General features: G+C 39.2%; 1 protein-coding gene across 50 annotated transcripts in view; it reads left to right on the top strand.

Moving 5' to 3' along the window:
* Positions 1-16,842, top strand: part of MPDZ (multiple PDZ domain crumbs cell polarity complex component) — a 182,874-nt gene that overhangs the window by 144,035 nt on the left and 21,997 nt on the right. For all 50 annotated transcript variants that reach the window (XM_089316996.1, XM_070052001.2, XM_089316857.1 and 47 more), the window contains 5 exons: positions 1,076-1,235; positions 5,414-5,610; positions 6,763-6,854; positions 7,416-7,506; positions 10,339-10,419. In XM_089316996.1, the coding sequence (XP_089173122.1) occupies positions 1,076-1,235; positions 5,414-5,610; positions 6,763-6,854; positions 7,416-7,506; positions 10,339-10,419 (621 nt within the window). The remainder of the gene's footprint in view (positions 1-1,075; positions 1,236-5,413; positions 5,611-6,762; positions 6,855-7,415; positions 7,507-10,338; positions 10,420-16,842) is intronic.

Genomic DNA, 16,842 nt, shown 5'->3' with positions numbered 1-16,842 from the left:
TGTGCTGGCCATAGCGGCCATTTGGGGGTGAACCAACAGAAGGAAGACCTTTCTCTCTGCTCTCTCTCTCACTAACTCTGCCTGTCAAAAAAAAAAAAAAAATGAAGATAGGAAAAATACAGGTTTAAGGCATCAGGAACAGCTTTATACCAAAGTTAGAGCTTTAGCCAGGTATCCCTGCAAAAGTTAGGTAATTATACTAGAGAGTGGAAGAGACAATGAGGTATAATGGAAAGCATGTTGGATTAAGAATTAAACAAAAAGATGTCCAGGTCCAGTGGTTTTGAACTAAATCTTTCGCTTCTTGTGGCTTCAGGTTAGAAAGATGGATTCATCTGCCAAATCAATAAAATGACCTCAGTGACTTAAAGTCCTTTCAAACTCTTATCATACTGTTTTGAGGATCTATAATATAGGAATTTCATGAAACTGTTATTAAAAATAACAGGACCTACGGTCCTAAGTGATAGCAAGTGCTCATTGGTTTTGTGTGAGGTGTTCCCCTGTGTTTTCTCACTGGCATGCCACCTTGGCAAGTGACAAATGGTGGTGTTCTTTAAGACCATGCCCCTTTGGCTCTGTGGTGTGCTCTGTGCTAACAAATGGGCTGCCCTGGTAGATGAGCCTGCATGTGTCCCACTCCTTTCATGGGTTTCCTGAGAGGATTCAGGTAGCAATAAAGAATTCGTTATGTGGAGTCTCATTAACAAGACTTCCAAAAGTTTGCCCAGACCTCTGCATTTTAATGATAGCTTTTAAATTGAATTTTTTTCCAAAAGTGCAAGTTTGTACAGTTCTCTAGCTTCAACCACCTAAGATTCAAATGGACAAATTCATTGGCTTAAAATAGCAAACAACAGTTGAATGATTTGTGCTCTGATACTATTTTGTTGACCCTATTTTCACTTTACCTGAATCCTGTCTAATATTCCATATACTCCCATAATAGAGCTTTTCCATTCTTTGTTAGGTGTTTTAAAGCCAGTTCTTGTGTGGACATTGTGCTTGCATTTCTTTTCCTTAAAGTTTTCTTGCTGAGTTGCACATACCCACTGCATTCTTCTTGTCCCCACAGGCACCCAGTCAGTCAGAGGCAGAGGAAGAGAAGGCTCCTCTGTGTGATGTGCCCGCACCCACTCCTTCAGGAATGGCAGAAATGGGCAGTGATCTCACACAGTCTGCAAGTAAAACCTCAGAAGATGCGGATAAAGAGGATGAGTTTGGGTACAGCTGGAGTAAGTTGTCTTTCTGTGATACACTTAATTATGAGAGGTATTAAGATAGCTTTGGGTTTCTCCAGGCTAATGCCCTGCATGATTAAGTATGCTTCAGCTTCACTAATGTATACTGTGATCCTGCATGGAAAAAGAATGTTTTTGTTTTTCTTGAATACAGCATGGATTCCTGAGGCATGAAATCATGCCACTCCTTTCCTTTGAATGTGCATTCCTGATAAAGCTGCTTGCCTTTTGTATGAGAATTAAGGAGGACAGGGCCTGCTCTCAGAAGTTAATACTGGATCAGCCACTCTGTGGTCCTGAACAAGTTATCACCCCTTTCTAGGCCTCCTATTCTCCTTTGTGAAATTTGATGAGTTCTTGATATTGCACCTGGAACTTCCAGCATTTTCTGTACTAGGATGGTAACATAGTATAATTGTTGAGATCAAAAATGTGGGGCATTTGGTAAGTTATTTAACTGCCTCTAATTTTTGGCCCAGTGGTTACCTTTCTTTTTTCTTCCCTTAGGTTGTTAACATGAAATTTGATAATACTTGAGGAATGTTCTTCTTAATGCCTGGTGCATAGGGATCATTGAAAGGCAACTGTTACTAGAGCAATGGGCTGTCTCTGTTTTCCAAAGGAATGACCCATTAGGCAGGGAAATATTTTTTTAAAAATTTAGTCAAAAGTTAGGAATGTATTATTGTTTTAAGATGTCTCACTTAAAAGGCTGATTGTTTCCTTTAAGAAAGCTATTGTGCATGCTTTTACAAAGTATAAAGTTATACTGCTGGATTCTCTAAGGAGTCAGTGATGATAGTTTATAAAATCAATGCAGTTAAGCTAAAGCAATCTTAAACAACAAAAGCAAAACCAGAGGCATCACAATACCAAATTTCAAGACATACTACAGGGAAGTTATAATTAAAACAGCCTGGTATTGGTACAAAAATAGATGGATAGATCAGTGCAACAGAGTAGAAACCCCAGAAATCAATCCAAACATCTGCAACAAACCTATATTTGACCAAGGAGCTAAAACAAACCCCTGGAACAGAGACAGTCTCTTCAACAAATGGTGCTGGAAAAAGTAGATTTCCACATGCAGAAATATGAAGCAAGACTCCTACCTATGCCTTACATAAAAATCTACTCAATATGGATTAAAGATCTAAGTCTATGACCCGGAACCATCAAGTTAATTGAGAACATTGGGGAAACCCTGTAAGACATTGACACAAGCAAAGAATTCCTGAAAAAGACCCCAGAGGCACAGGCAGTCAAAGCCAAAATTAACAAATGGGATTATTTCAAATTGAGAAGCTTCTGTATGGCAGAAGAAACAATCAGGAAAGTGAAGAGGCAACCTACAGAATGGGAGAAATTATTTGCAAACTATGCAACTGATAAAGGATGAATAAGCAGAATCTACAAAGAGATCAAGAAACTCCACAACAACAAAACAACAACCCAGTTAAGAGACGGTCAAAGGAATTAACAGACACTTTTCAGAAGAGGAAATCCAAATGGCCAACAGACATATGAAAAAATGTCCAGGATCACTAGCCATCAGGGAAATGCAAATCAAAACCACAATGAGATTTCACCTTACCCCAGTTATATTGGCTCTCAAACAGAAATCAACAAACAAAAAATGCCAGAGAGGATGTGGGGAAAAGGGTACCCTAATCCACTATTGGTGGGAATATAAACTGGAAAAGCTACTATGGAAGACAGTATAGCGATACATCAAAAATCTTAATATAGACCTGCCATATGACCCAGCCATCCCACTCCTTGGAATTTGCCCAAGAGAAATGAAATTGGTAAACAAAAGAGCTATCTTAACCTCCATGATTATTGCAGCTCAATTCACAACAGCTAAGACATGGAATCAACCTAAATGCCCATCAACCAAAGGCTGGATAAAGAAATTATGGAATATGTACACTATGGTAGACTACACAGCCATACAAAAAATTAAATCTGCTCATTTGCAACAAAATGGATCAATCTGGGAAACTTCATACTTAGTGAAATAAGTCAGTCCCAAAGGGACAAATACTATATTTTCTTCCTGATCTGTGAGAACTAATAGCATACATAATATGAAAGCTGTAGAAGTGAAATTGACACTTTGAGAAACAATGACTTGAGCAGCCCTCATCCTGACTGTTGAGAACAGTTTTATATTTTTATTTCTTTTTTTTTCTTTTCTCTTCTTCATACTATATGTTGAACTCTTTACTTAACATAGTTAATAATATGTATATAAAGTCAATTGAAAATAGATCCCAATAAAAAATAGGAGGGTGGATAAGAGAGGGAGGAGGAAGTTTGTAACTATAAAGTTGTGTAGTTCTGTATACAGTCCTACAGATTTACTTCTAAGAGTACAATTTAAAAACTTGTCATGGGACTCCAAATCCCATTAAAATTGGTGTTAAAAATGCCATCTTTATTGTTAAAGTGATCACATTAAGGGTTAAAGTGAACATATAGATAGGATTAAGTGTTAAAGAGATCATATAAATAGCATCAAGTGCCTGGTAATAATAATAGAATTAAAAAGGAGGGAATGTCCAACATGGGAAGCAGTCCCCACAGCAGATGCATAGAATGACAATCACTTTAAGTAAGTGACCTCAGAATCAGCCCTTAAAGCATTCAGATATGTCTGAAAAGCCCATGAGAGCATTTCAGGCATGGAAAGCCAAGATATTGTGGCAAAAGATATCCTACATGAAGGATCTCCGTGAATGAGACTCCAGTGGAAAGAAGGGGCCATCAAAGAATGATGCACTTTTCTCTGAAGGGAGGAGAGAACTTTCACTTTGCTATAGCCTTGTCCAAATACTGATAGAGTTTGTAGTCACAAAAGGCTTCCATAGCCCTGGCAGCTCATGGCAAGAGCCTCAGGTGATCACTGACATCATAAATAAGAGTGTTAATTATTAACAACATAATTCACTGTGCGCTTACTCCCCATGTAGGACCTCGGTTCTTAATGAGTTGTACTATGAGAATTAACTGCAAAACTTGTTCTCAAGCTGTACTTTATATGTTGCATGTATGTGTGGGTGCAAACTGTTGAAATCTTTATTTAGTATAGATTTGGTCAATGGGATAGGAGAGGGAGTAGGGGATGGGATGGGAGTGGAGATGGGAGGGTGGTTATGGGGGGAAGAACCACTATATTCCTACAGTTATACCTATTAAATTTGCATTAATTAAATAAAAGATTTTACAAAAAAATCAATGTAGAGTGTGTGACATTAACCATGTAGTTAACATTTTCTAGGCAATTAAAACTGTAACATTCACAGTTTTTATCAATTTATTATCAAGAGTATTAAAGGATATTGTTAATCCAGTGAAGGTGACCAGAATGTACTCTGGAAAATATGAATCAGAATATTTGAGATGATTAACAAGCCACCACAGAGCTTAATGGCTTATACCAACAATTTATTATTAACCTTTCAAAGTGTGGTTTAGCTGGAGCTTGACTGGATGTCCAAGGTGGCTCACTCACATGGCTGGCAGTTAATGCTGGAGCTGTGTACCAAAGCATTACCATTGGTCTCAGCCTCTAAGATCAAAGGGAATGAATAATAGACAATACCTCTTGAAGATGTGGTGTAGGAGAAATTTTCTCATCTAGCTAGGATGTGTTTCAAAGCTGGAATGTGTCCATCAATTTGTCCTGGGCAATATGAAAACCCATTCTCTTCATTCTGGAGATATATAGCCAGCAGCTGTCTACCATGATGTTATACTATACAATGTAGACTTTCATTTGAGAGGAAAGCTCCCACCGACACATGAACAGAAATATGCTGGCTACCTTAGTTCTGTCCTGCTCTCCAAATGATAAATTAAATACCTAGTTTAATCATAGATAGACTTTTGAGAGTTTATAAATGTGAGTCACTTTTCCTAGGTCTGAACAACTCAAGATAAACTAATTAATCAGATGCTGTGTTTTTTGTACCCTGCAATCAAAGAAATCCCTCAAAATGTGGGTCTTTTAGGAAATCATTCCTGATATTTGTTAATATTTTATTTTATTTTCCTGTTTTGGTACAAATAGTGCCCTTTGAAACAAAATCAAATAGCCTTCCATCATAAAGCCTTTGACTGTGATTTAACTCTAAATATGTGCTTTTTGTTATTGTTGTTGCATGTAGAAAATATCAGAGAGCGTTACGGAACACTAACAGGAGAGCTCCATGTGATTGAACTGGAGAAAGGTCGTAGCGGTTTGGGTCTCAGTCTTGCTGGAAACAAAGACCGATCCAGAATGAGTGTCTTTATCGTGGGGATTGATCCAAACGGAGCAGCAGGGAAAGATGGTAGATTGCAGATTGCCGATGAGCTTCTAGAGGTAAGTTTTTATGGAACCTTTGAGTTTACATTTATTGTAGCAGCTGCAATGGAATCATCAGTTTCCAATCACTGAAACCTCATAAAGGGAGGTCTTCAAAAAGTTAATGGAAAAGTGCACATTTTAATAAAAACTATGAAAACAATTTCAAATTTTTGTGCTAATATAAACATCTTGTAGTTCTGTGTACTTTTTGAAGTACCCTCACATGGTGATTGCAAAAACAGTTACTTGCCTAACAAAATAGATGTATTGCAGCAAATTCAACTCTAAACCCAAATCTCTGCTAAATAATCTATGTTTCCATTAACTTCCATTAAAAGGTCATGACTATGTAACACCAGAAACAATTTTTGCCCCAAGACAGTAATAAAGATCACACTTCCAAAACATTTTCTTTGTGTGCTGCATTTTTATTAGGAGTTTTTGAAGAGCCAAATGTCCAGTCATTCCCCAATAATGAGGCTGACCCACTAGACATTCTGGAAGTTGAATCCCTAATGGGAGAAGTGATGAGAGCGCAGTGGATTGGGGTCAAGCTTAAGACTAAATAACAAAAGCAGTAATTCAGCCTGCCAAACAAAATAAATATGTGGACCATACCTTATACTATTTATAATGTTTTTTGCTTGAGTTGTTTGTGCTTGCCTCCTGTAGGCTGGGATCCAGGAATCTTCATATTCTTCCATTTTGGCTAGGGAGCCTCCAGTAATGACTCAAAGAGCAAATCTTACCAAGCATCACTTCCCCCAACAACCTATTCCTAAGACATGAGTTTTGAGACTGGTTGGGAGAAAAAGTGACGATGAGAGTAGGGGAGTTTCCAGGATGGTCTTTTCAGATCATAGCCCCTGGTTTGTACAAAGTATGTGGAAGCCTATTGCCTGTTAGGAAACTTGAGTCTCTTCTACAGTTAGTACAAATGCCACCTCTGAGCCACCAGTGCATAGATATCAAACTTTATGCAAATTCTTTTAATCTTGGCTTTAAATGTCTTTCCTTCATTCACCATCAAAGCTCAGGTTCACGTCACAGGGAGGAAATACTTACATTTTAAATGAAGATAAAGGATGTTTTTCATTAGTTAGATAAGATACTACCAATTTTGAAATGAAAATTTCAGGATTAATTAATGATATTTATTTCTCACAGATCAATGGTCAAATTTTATATGGAAGAAGTCATCAGAATGCTTCATCAATCATTAAATGTGCCCCTTCTAAAGTAAAAATAATTTTTATCAGGTAAGCATTTTATTTTGCTGATTTACCAAATCATTTCATTAGCACTTCAACTCCAGGTTCTTTTAAATGAAAAAGAAAACGTGTAAATATGTGTGTTAGGCCAGTGCCACGGCTCACTAGGCTAATCCTCCGCCTGCGGTGCCGGCACCCCAGATTCTAGTCCCAGTTGGGGTGCCAGATTCTGTCCCGGTTGCTCCTCTTCCAGTCCAGCTCTCTGCTGTGGCCCAGGAAGGCAGTGGAGGATGGCCCAAGTGCTTGGGCCCTGCACCCGCATGGGAGACCAGGAGGAAGCACCTGGCTCCTGGCTTTGGATCAGCGCAGTATGCCGGCCACAGCACGCCGGCTGCAGTACGCTGGCCGTAGGGGCCATTTGGGGAGTGAACCAATGGAAAAGGAAGACCTTTCTCTCTCTCTCTCTCTCTCTCTCTCACTGTCTAACTCTTCCTGTCAATAAAAAAAAATGTGTGTTGTAGTTTTAAAGAATTGTATCTAATACTCTGATTCTTCAAGTAAGAGAATGAAAAATATCGTAATAGTATGATTGATGTTTTTTTCTTTTAGGAATAAAGATGCAGTGAGTCAGATGGCTGTATGTCCTGGACATACAGGAGAACCATTGGCTTCTACCTCAGAGAGCCTTCAAAGTAAAGAGGTATGGGTAACTTATCTTTGTATCTCTAGGAAGATTTGATCAATATACCCTTTATTCATTCAGTAAACAATACTAACACAATTATAGGGATATCAAACATAGATAAGGTACAACTTCAAACATTTGTAGCCCAGTGTAAGAAGACACTCAGCTAACTAAGCATACCATTTCCATGAATGCTGCAAAAGGAATAGTGATCGTAGGGAAGGAGTTGTCAGTCCTGCCTCTGCAGAGAGTGAGACTAAGACTTTAGGGAGAAGGTCTCCCCATGAGATGTGTGGATCCTGAAGATTGGAAGGTTGAAGCATCATAAGCAGAGGGTATGGAGTAAAGACTGGCATGGAGGTGTTCTGGCCAATTCAAGGGATCTCATTTCAGTGGAGGACATGGAATGGGGAGCTGGAGAGGAAAGGGTCACAGAGAAAGGAAACAAAGCCAGGGCATAGGAAACATTCTAACAAGCTGATATGTATATAATTTATATAATATATAAAATATATTATATATTTATATTTATTATATGATATTTATATGATATATAAATATATATTATATAGGTATGTATATATTATACATACACACACACATAAATACTGACTTTGCGGTAGTGTGGAGCCCCAAAATGAGAAAATTGTACTTTAAAAAAATTGTCAAACAATAATGTAGGCTGTAAGGAAGAGAAGCTAAACTACAGGAATTAAGAAAATTATTGGAATAATTAAGGAGAAATATAACAAGGGCCTGAATTAAGCTAAGAAAAGTGGGAATGCTTCTGGCAGATGTCTAAAACCTAAATTGTCCCCATCTTAAATGTACCCACTGAGGACAAAATAGCGGTTGAGAATTTGTATTTGGGACAAGTATTTCTTTAGTAATCAACCTTGTGCCAGACACCTTTTTGGGGCTGGAGATAAGATGAATAAATAGACAGAATGTACATGTTTCCAGATACCTGAATTGGTAACATAATGGATGGCTACCTTTCACCAAAATAGAAAATACAGAAAAGTGAAGCAGAAATGTGCAAAAATTTGAGGCTTAAGAATGAAGTACCCACTGGACTGGAACACATGTTAGAAGTACCTATTAGAACATTTAGTCTAGAATTTGGGGATGAATCTCCATACATGCATACTTGCATTTGGAAGCCAAGAGAGCTGAGGTGCTTGAGAAGGATGGAATCCTTTAATAGAAACACTAAGGAAGAAAGACAACAAAGAGAGGTCAGAGGAGAAGAAGAAAACTCAAGAGGGCTTGTTGCACTCAATGGAGCAAAGCTTGTTCAACAAGAAGGGCATATTCCACAAACTTACATGCTTCCAAGAGTCCAGTAAGAAGGTAGTTAAAGAATTTTTTTAAGATTCAGCAATTCAGGCCGGCGCCGCGGCTCACTAGGCTAATCCTCCACCTTGCGGCGCCGGCACACCGGGTTCTAGTCCTGGTCGGGGCACCGGATTCTGTCCCGGGTGCTCCTCTTCCAGGCCAGCTCTCTGCTGTGGCCAGGGAGTGCAGTGGAGGATGGCCCAAGTGCTTGGGTCCTGCACCCTATGGGAGACCAGGAAAAGCACCTGGCTCCTGCCATCGGATCAGCGCGGTGCGCTGGCCGCGGTGGCCATTGGAGGGTGAACCAACGGCAAAGGAAGACCTTTCTCTCTGTCTCTCTCTCTCACTGTCCACTCTGCCTGTCAAAAAAAAGAAAAAAAAAAGATTCAGCAATTCAGAGATTATCAGTGATTTTGAGATGGTGAGTGATAGATCAGAAATTAAGGAGGGAGAGAGTGTGGTGGCTAGAGCGATGTGGGAATTGAAGACAGTTCTTTCCATTCTATTTTTTTAATTGAAAAATCGTTGAATACACATATAAGATAAATAAAAGGAAATAATAGATAGTGAAAAGCTTAAAATCAGAAGAATCATGGTGACTGTCCTTGGGGGAAGGTATAGGAACAGAAATAGTCTCCCCTAAATGAATATAAACCTAGGGCTTATATTTACATAAGACAGATATTCAAATCATCATCTCATTCCAATGAATTGAGTCAGGTGGTTATTCAAGATGGCCAAATCATAAAAGAAAATTTTATTTTCTTATAAATTTTACTAAGTATACCCCCTAAGAAAATGAAGTATTATAATGATCTTCAGGTAAAACATTCAATACTCTTTATTTTTAATTAGATTATTTATTTGAAAGAGTTACACAGAGAGAGAGAGAGAGAGGCAGAGACAGAAAAATCTTCCATCTGCTGATTCACGTCCCAGATGGCCACAACGGCCAGAGCTGGGCCGTTCCATAGCCAGGAGACAGGAGCTTCTTCCATCTCCCTTGTGAGTGCAGGGGCCCAAGAACTTGAGCCATCCTCCACTGCTTTCCCAGGAGCATTAGCAGGGAACTGGATCAGAAGTGGAGCAGCCGGGGCTTGAACCAATGCACTTATGGGGTTCCAGCACCACAGTCCATAGCTTTACTGGCTACTCTACAGCACTGGCATTCAATACTTTCTAAATTCACTTGATAACTAACACAGTAAAGAGGAGTGCATGATGCCTCTGATCACACTGTTTATTTCTCTAAGTTTCACTCTTTGGTAGCTGGGTTGCTGTGAGATTTTGTTGTAGAGTAAATCAGATCCCCTTGGCCTCATGTACCCTAAAATCATTCCTCTCCAATCATATCTCATAGGGATTTTGAAGAACACATTATGATTATAAATGCCATAAAATAGCATAAATAAAATCTGTGAAATAATTTTGACTAAGTGGCTTGTATATTTAAAAAATGAAAAATGCCAACACTCATCGCCTTTTTTGCCGTTTCTTTTCATCTGTCAGATGGAGTCTGGTGTTACTATGTCTGAGGTAGCTGTGGGCCTCAGTTCATTTAAAAATGTGCAACATCTGGAGCTTCCCAAGGTAAATCTGCTTTAAATTGGAATGATGTGATGTGAGTACCTTCTCACGAGGGTCTCAGCTCACTGGTTCTCAGAAGTGGTCTCCATACCAGCAGCCTCAGCACCACCTGGCATCATGTTAGAATGCAGCTGCAGAGCCCACCCAGCCCTGCCTGCTGCAGTAGAAGCTCTGGGGTTGGGCCCAGAGGTATGTGTTTTAATGAACCTTCCTAGTGAGGCTGATACACTCTAAAGTTTGGAACCCACTGTGCTCACTGATACTTTATCAGGGACCAGCTTTACCTTCCTTTGTAGTTGTTCCAAAGTATGAAATTCAGCCATCTCTCCTTTATTCTTTTACCACGTTCCTGCTATGGAGGAAATATGAATAAAGCAATATGAGTTATAACCTTTGTCCTTCCTAAAACTGACACTCAAATAGCTAGAAGTTCTACTGTCCTTTGAAAAGACCTGAGCTTTCAGTTCAAATGACCACTGTAAAGAAGTGGTTTGCTGAACACATTTAGGTTTACCAATGCTTTCAGGTGCTACAGGCTCAGCCTGGGAAGCAGGTAAACAGTACATGAATAAGAAAATAAGCAGTGAAATGTTTTGGAAGGTGAAGAAGAAAGAGGAAGTATGGTGGAGGAGTAGGGGGTGATTGACAGGACATACTGCAGACAGAAAGAAGTGGAGCAGTTCGTATGCCCCCTGCAGCTGAGGGGCAGTGCTGTGTGGTGCTTACACCCCAGCCTGCTGAGTCATTCCATCTGGGTTGCTTCATCAAGTGCACATCAGACATATTATGTGATCTTCCTTTGCCTCAGTTTGCCTCAGTCTGTAAATCGAAGATGGTAACAGTACTTTTGTCTTCAGAAATTGTAAAATGAAGATAAAATGAGTTGCTTATAAAATGGTCAGCATAAATCCTGGCACACAGTCACACAGAGAGGAAAATCACCATTACCATGTTAACTATACTGATGTTTTCTTTCTGTCTCTCCTTAACAACAGAAAGTTCTATACAAAAATGGATTTCTCCAGTCTTGTTATATGTGCATGAAAGGCGTGTTGTTATTGATTGTTTCTGCCATAAAGAGAAGGAAAAGAGCAGGAGTCATTAAAGCCTTTTGCCCTTTCTGTCAAGAAGTTCATAGTCTTCAATTTGAGAATTTCATTCCATTGCCATTTAAAGAGAGAATATCTTCCTCTTTCTTTTTCTGTTTCAAGGTTTGGCTTATTTTCCTCTTCTGTCCCGAAGTCAGAGTTTATAGAACTTAATGATGCAATAAATGAGTTGCTAATTCTGAAATGTTTAAATATATATTGAATTCATTACAATGAATGATTTTTATGCCAGTTTATGATTATCTTTAGAAAAGTCTAAATAAAATAATTTTTAGCATATCATTCCATTGCATTTATCCTAATATACTCACCCAAGATTTGGTACATCCTAGAACACCAGGAACACTTGGTGAAATAAATTTGTTAAATGAATGAAGAGCAGACTGCTATAGTGGCTGAGGACACAGCCTAAAAGGCAGAGCACCTGGGTGAAGGCCCTAGATTTGCCACTTGCAGACTGTGAGACTGTGACCTTGGACACTGCTGTTAATCTGTACACAGTTTCCCCTCCTGCGAATGGGGATAATAAGAGTACTTGGCTTGTAGAGTTGTAGTAAGACTTGAATATATATTATGAGAATTAAATATGCACATGGATAGTGTCCAGTATGTTGTAAGCATTACCCACTCTGACTATTGATGTAATTAGTAGGAAAGAATAAGTTGGCAGATATCTGACTGTTCTTGATGCTGGTTTTCTCTGATACCTCCTCTAGCATCTGACTACTTGATAACAGTGTTAGATAAAAGCATTTTTAATCCCCTTCTCAGAACTTTTCAAGGACTTTCACTGGCAAACAGATCAGTTCAGCTTCCTCAGTCTGGTATTTAGCAAAGCTGGTGGATGGAAGTCTGCTGTGTTGATCAGAAGCTCTTCTCAGGTCCTGAGCGATCTCACTTCAGCTTCCCACTCCCGTTGGTCCTCACTTTCTTCTGTAAATGGGGCCTCCTAGGTCAGAAGGGTACTGCTGGAGTTGGGAGCTAATGAACAGTTTCTTCCTTCTGCAGTGCCAAAGCTGGTGTCTGCCTTTAGCTGAAAACTGATGTGCACACTTCCCTTTCTGAATTAGTTGCTAAGAGGAATCAATGAATTGCACACAGAAAGCTTCTGTGTCTCTGTAGATTTCAAGGAAATCTAAAGCTCAGGTAACTGGAATGTATTTATTGATGAAAGTCAAAGTGAGTAAGGGAAATACTCAAAATCTTTTAAAATCAGCTAGACAGAAGAAGCAATTAGCCATGATTTTAATGATGTGTTAAAAGAGAAAAGTACAACAAATCTAATTTTGCAGATCTTAATTGGCTTTTACTTGTTAATCTAGAATCTGGCAGCAGTCCGGACCAAAAATGGTTCAGAAAGCTCCGCCGCACCACATGTGCATGTTGTATTTATAGCCAGAGGAAAGGAAGTGACATACAGACAACGGAAGTGAGACAGAGAGATAGCTTAATTAGCTACAGCTTAGCGTTTGCCTTATTTGAACCTGGTTTGCACAGGTATTGCCTGTGTTTCATGGAGGCTTGGTGGCTGTTACAGGCTTGAGACTCTGCTGCTTGTTATAAGATTAGGCTGCAGTCTGTTTATACATCAAATTAGGTAACAGTTCACTATGTTTGGAGTAGCCTTTAGCCCAGACTTAAAATATGTATGGAGGCAGTTTTAGTCTAAGCTTAATTCGATTTAACAGATTTTAAGTGCGGGCTTTGGAGTCGTTCAGCCTTCTCTCGGCTTTAGGCAACCATTCTCTGTGCCTTATTTTCCCCAATTACAACTTCTAATTGGATATACTATTGTAAGGATTAAATGAAAGAATTTATATAAAGCATTTACGCAGTGCAAGTTATTATAATTATTTTCATTTATATTTTTATCCATGAGGTTCTGAGTGCCTCATAGAATATGTCCCTGAAAATATTCCTTGAGGAAGCTATTGCTTTAAATGCCACTAAGTGATCCATCACACAAAGCCTATATACTACCCCTAGTGTTAGCTGGCTCTGGGAGTAAAACTCACGTATAGAAGAGAGAATTAACCAGATTCTGATACTCCTGCCTCATCTGAAATCCTTTGTCATTCATACCACTGGATGTTTTTAAAAATTAGGACTATTTGAAAAATAATGTAATGGTAATGTCACATTTGTTCATTATGTTATGTACTTATGAGGTTGCTATTATTTCCCCACTGTTTTTTTAAAATTTATTGATTTTATATATTTATAATTTAAATATATAATTTGAAAGGCAAAGAGACAGAGAAAGAGAGAGAGAGAGAGAGATCTTATATCTGCTGGGCACTATCCAAATACCTACAATAACCAGAAGCCTGGAACTCAATCCATAATTTCCTGTGTCAGTGGGAGAGACTCAAGTACTTGAACCAACATCTGCTACTCCCAGAGTATCCATTAGTAGGAAGCTGGAATTGGGAAGTGGAACTAAGTCCCAAATCCAAACACTTTGATATAAGATGTAGGCATCCTAGTGGCACCTTAACTGCTACACCAGTGCCTAGAGTTTCCCCCACTTTTAACTGTTCTCTGAATTCCAAATGGTAGAGCTGGAACTTAAATTCTGGCATTCTAACTCCAAGTCCCATTTCCCATTAGTAGTTGGGGCTGTGTGTGGATGAGTGTATGTGTAGTTAGCTTTGTAATATTCTGTGTGGTGTTGGGACATAATATTTATGCAGATATGTAGCTTACTTTCCCTGCTGGGAAAAATAAGTAAACATGCTAACTCCATAAGGCTAAACCAAAGAAGAGGATTTATAGACTAGGTTATTACTGTTGAACTCTACCTACTTTCCTAAAACTACCAAGGGTCCATGAAAATGGGGAATTCATTCTTGATTGCCTGTGTGTCACTTGGATTGTCTATCTTTTTTCTTCCAGCTAATATAAAACACCCAGCTGAAATCTCACCTCTGTTTATTTTGAAATATTCTTTTGCCATTCTGGCCTATATAATGCTTACCACTAATGTTTTGTTGTCATTTAAGAATATATAGGCCAAGAATAGTTTTTTGGGTGAACTTTGTTTGTGTACCTTTTCTATAAGTATAAAATGTACACACACTGAGAGAGGAAATCCTTGCCCTTTTTTCTCATTATATTATGCTGTGTTGTACACATAGTTAAGACTAAGTATTTGGAAGGGAAGAGTGAGCATTGACATGCAGTGTATGCATAAGGTGGAAGATGTTGAGAGCAGAAGAGTCAGGGAGGGAGAATAATTTTTGGATTCTTTCAAAATTGGGAGTTTCAGTAACAGATCGTTTCTAATTCTAGTTTGAGTTCTTAGGAACTCTTTGACAAGTACATGATTTTTATTCTTTTGAATCCTTTATATTTTAAAATAGGAAAATCAAAGTATGAACAGAACAGAAAGTTCTCATCTATTCATATTTAATCTAAACTTCAGTGACTGAAATGCTAATTCAGTTTATTAGAAAATATTTTTTATTAAGGTTCATTTTTAGCATAGTTTTCCCCAGGAAAGGACCTATACATCAAAGCAGTTAACAGTCTTCTGGCTGGTGCCGCGGCTCACTAGGCTAATCCTCCGCCTAGCGGCGCCAGCACACCGGGTTCTAGTCCCAGTTGGGGCGCCGGATTCTGTCCCGGTTGCCCCTCTTCCAGGCCAGCTCTCTGCTGTGGCCAGGGAGTGCAGTGGAGGATGGCCCAAGTGCTTGGGCCCTGCACCCCATGGGAGACCAGGATAAGTACCTGGCTCCTGCCATCGGATCAGCGCGCTGCGCCAGCCGCAGTTCACCGCCCGCGGCGGCCATTGGAGGGTGAACCAATGGCAAAGGAAGACCTTTCTCTCTGTCTCTCTCTCTCACTGTCCACTCTTCCTGTCAAAAAATAAAAAATAAAAATAAAAAATAAACAGTCTTCTATCATTGTCGGAGATCTGTTTCATATTCACCCAGTTTTATTTGGCAAAAATTTCAAATACAATTAAAAGTTATTCTTCTGAGTTGTAGAGACCTTGCACCTTCAAAAAAGTCCTCCTGATAATACTAGTTTGTTGAGATTTATCCCAGTTTCAATTCTTATTTATTCTAACTGTTTAATTATACAACTCTTCCTCTGTAAATATACTTCCTAAATTAGTTTCACATTCCCTGTATGGTAGTATTTTAGTGACTAGCTTAGGACAGCATTTGTCAGATCTTTTACTGCAGAGGATTATTCATACTTTGGCAGAATTAGAGGAGAAAATTGAGCAATTAGATAAGAAATTACACACTCACACCTTATTTCCTTTTTTGTAAGTTGTCTTGCTTATCTGATATTAATAAACTGTGTGTGGGGCTGGGTGTGGATGGGTATATGTATAGTTACTTTTGTAGTATTCTGTGTGGCATTCAGACATAATATTTATGCAGATGTGTAACATTTTTCCCATCAAGAAACATAAGTAAAAATGCTAACTCCATCAGGCTTAACAAAAGAAGAGGATTTATAGACTCAGGTAGTTGGTCAGTAGGCTATAAGGACTGATCTTGTGACAGCCATCCACAGGATCAGACCGAAGGCTGACCTTTCCCATTGTTTCAGCAGAGCTACCACTTATAGCTGGGCTCTGTGTTAGTTCTCTTACCTACAGATGGAGGAGGAACATTCCTTTTTGTTGTTGTTGTTAAAGATTTATTCAAAGGCAGAGTGACAGAGTGAACAGGGGAGACACACAGAGTTCTTCCATCTGCTACTTCTCTCCTCAAATGGCTGCAAAAGCCAAGTTTAGGCCAAGCTAAGGCCAGGAGTCTAGAATCCCATTCTCGTCTCCCAGATAGGTGGCAGCAGCCCATGCACTAGGGCCATCTTCTGCCACCTTTGCAGGCATATTAGCAGGAAACTAGATCAGAAGCAGAGCAGTGAAGACTCAAACTGGCAATTCAGTATGGGATGCCAGTATCACAAGTGAGAGCTAACCCCTCTGTACCACAACACTTGCCCCAGAAGAGGCATTCTGAGCAAAAGTCCCATGATTCTTCTTAATTGTGTTGTTGGAGCTACTTATCTTTTGCTATATAACAAATTACCACAATTAAATTAAAGACTTATAACAACACGCATTTATTGTCTCACAATGTTTATGGGTCAGGCATTTGGGATCAGTTTTGCTAGGTTTCTGGCTTAGAATCTCTTGTGCAATTGCCAGCAAACTGCCAGCATGAGTTCCAGGCATCTGAAGATTTGGCTGGGGCTGAACATCACTTCCAAGGTGATTAACTCAAATGGCTATTGTCAAGAGGCCTTATTTCCTCCTCCCAGGGCTGGTGGCATGTCTGTGTCTTCATGGCATGGC

The sequence above is a fragment of the Oryctolagus cuniculus genome, chromosome 1, assembly GCF_051225735.1.
Source record: "Oryctolagus cuniculus isolate XC-2025 breed Fujian yellow rabbit chromosome 1, ASM5122573v1, whole genome shotgun sequence".
In the NCBI taxonomy this organism is placed as follows: domain Eukaryota; kingdom Metazoa; phylum Chordata; class Mammalia; order Lagomorpha; family Leporidae; genus Oryctolagus; species Oryctolagus cuniculus.
The sequence above is the reverse complement of the archived record's forward strand: the minus strand, read 5'-3'. Positions and strand labels throughout refer to the sequence as shown.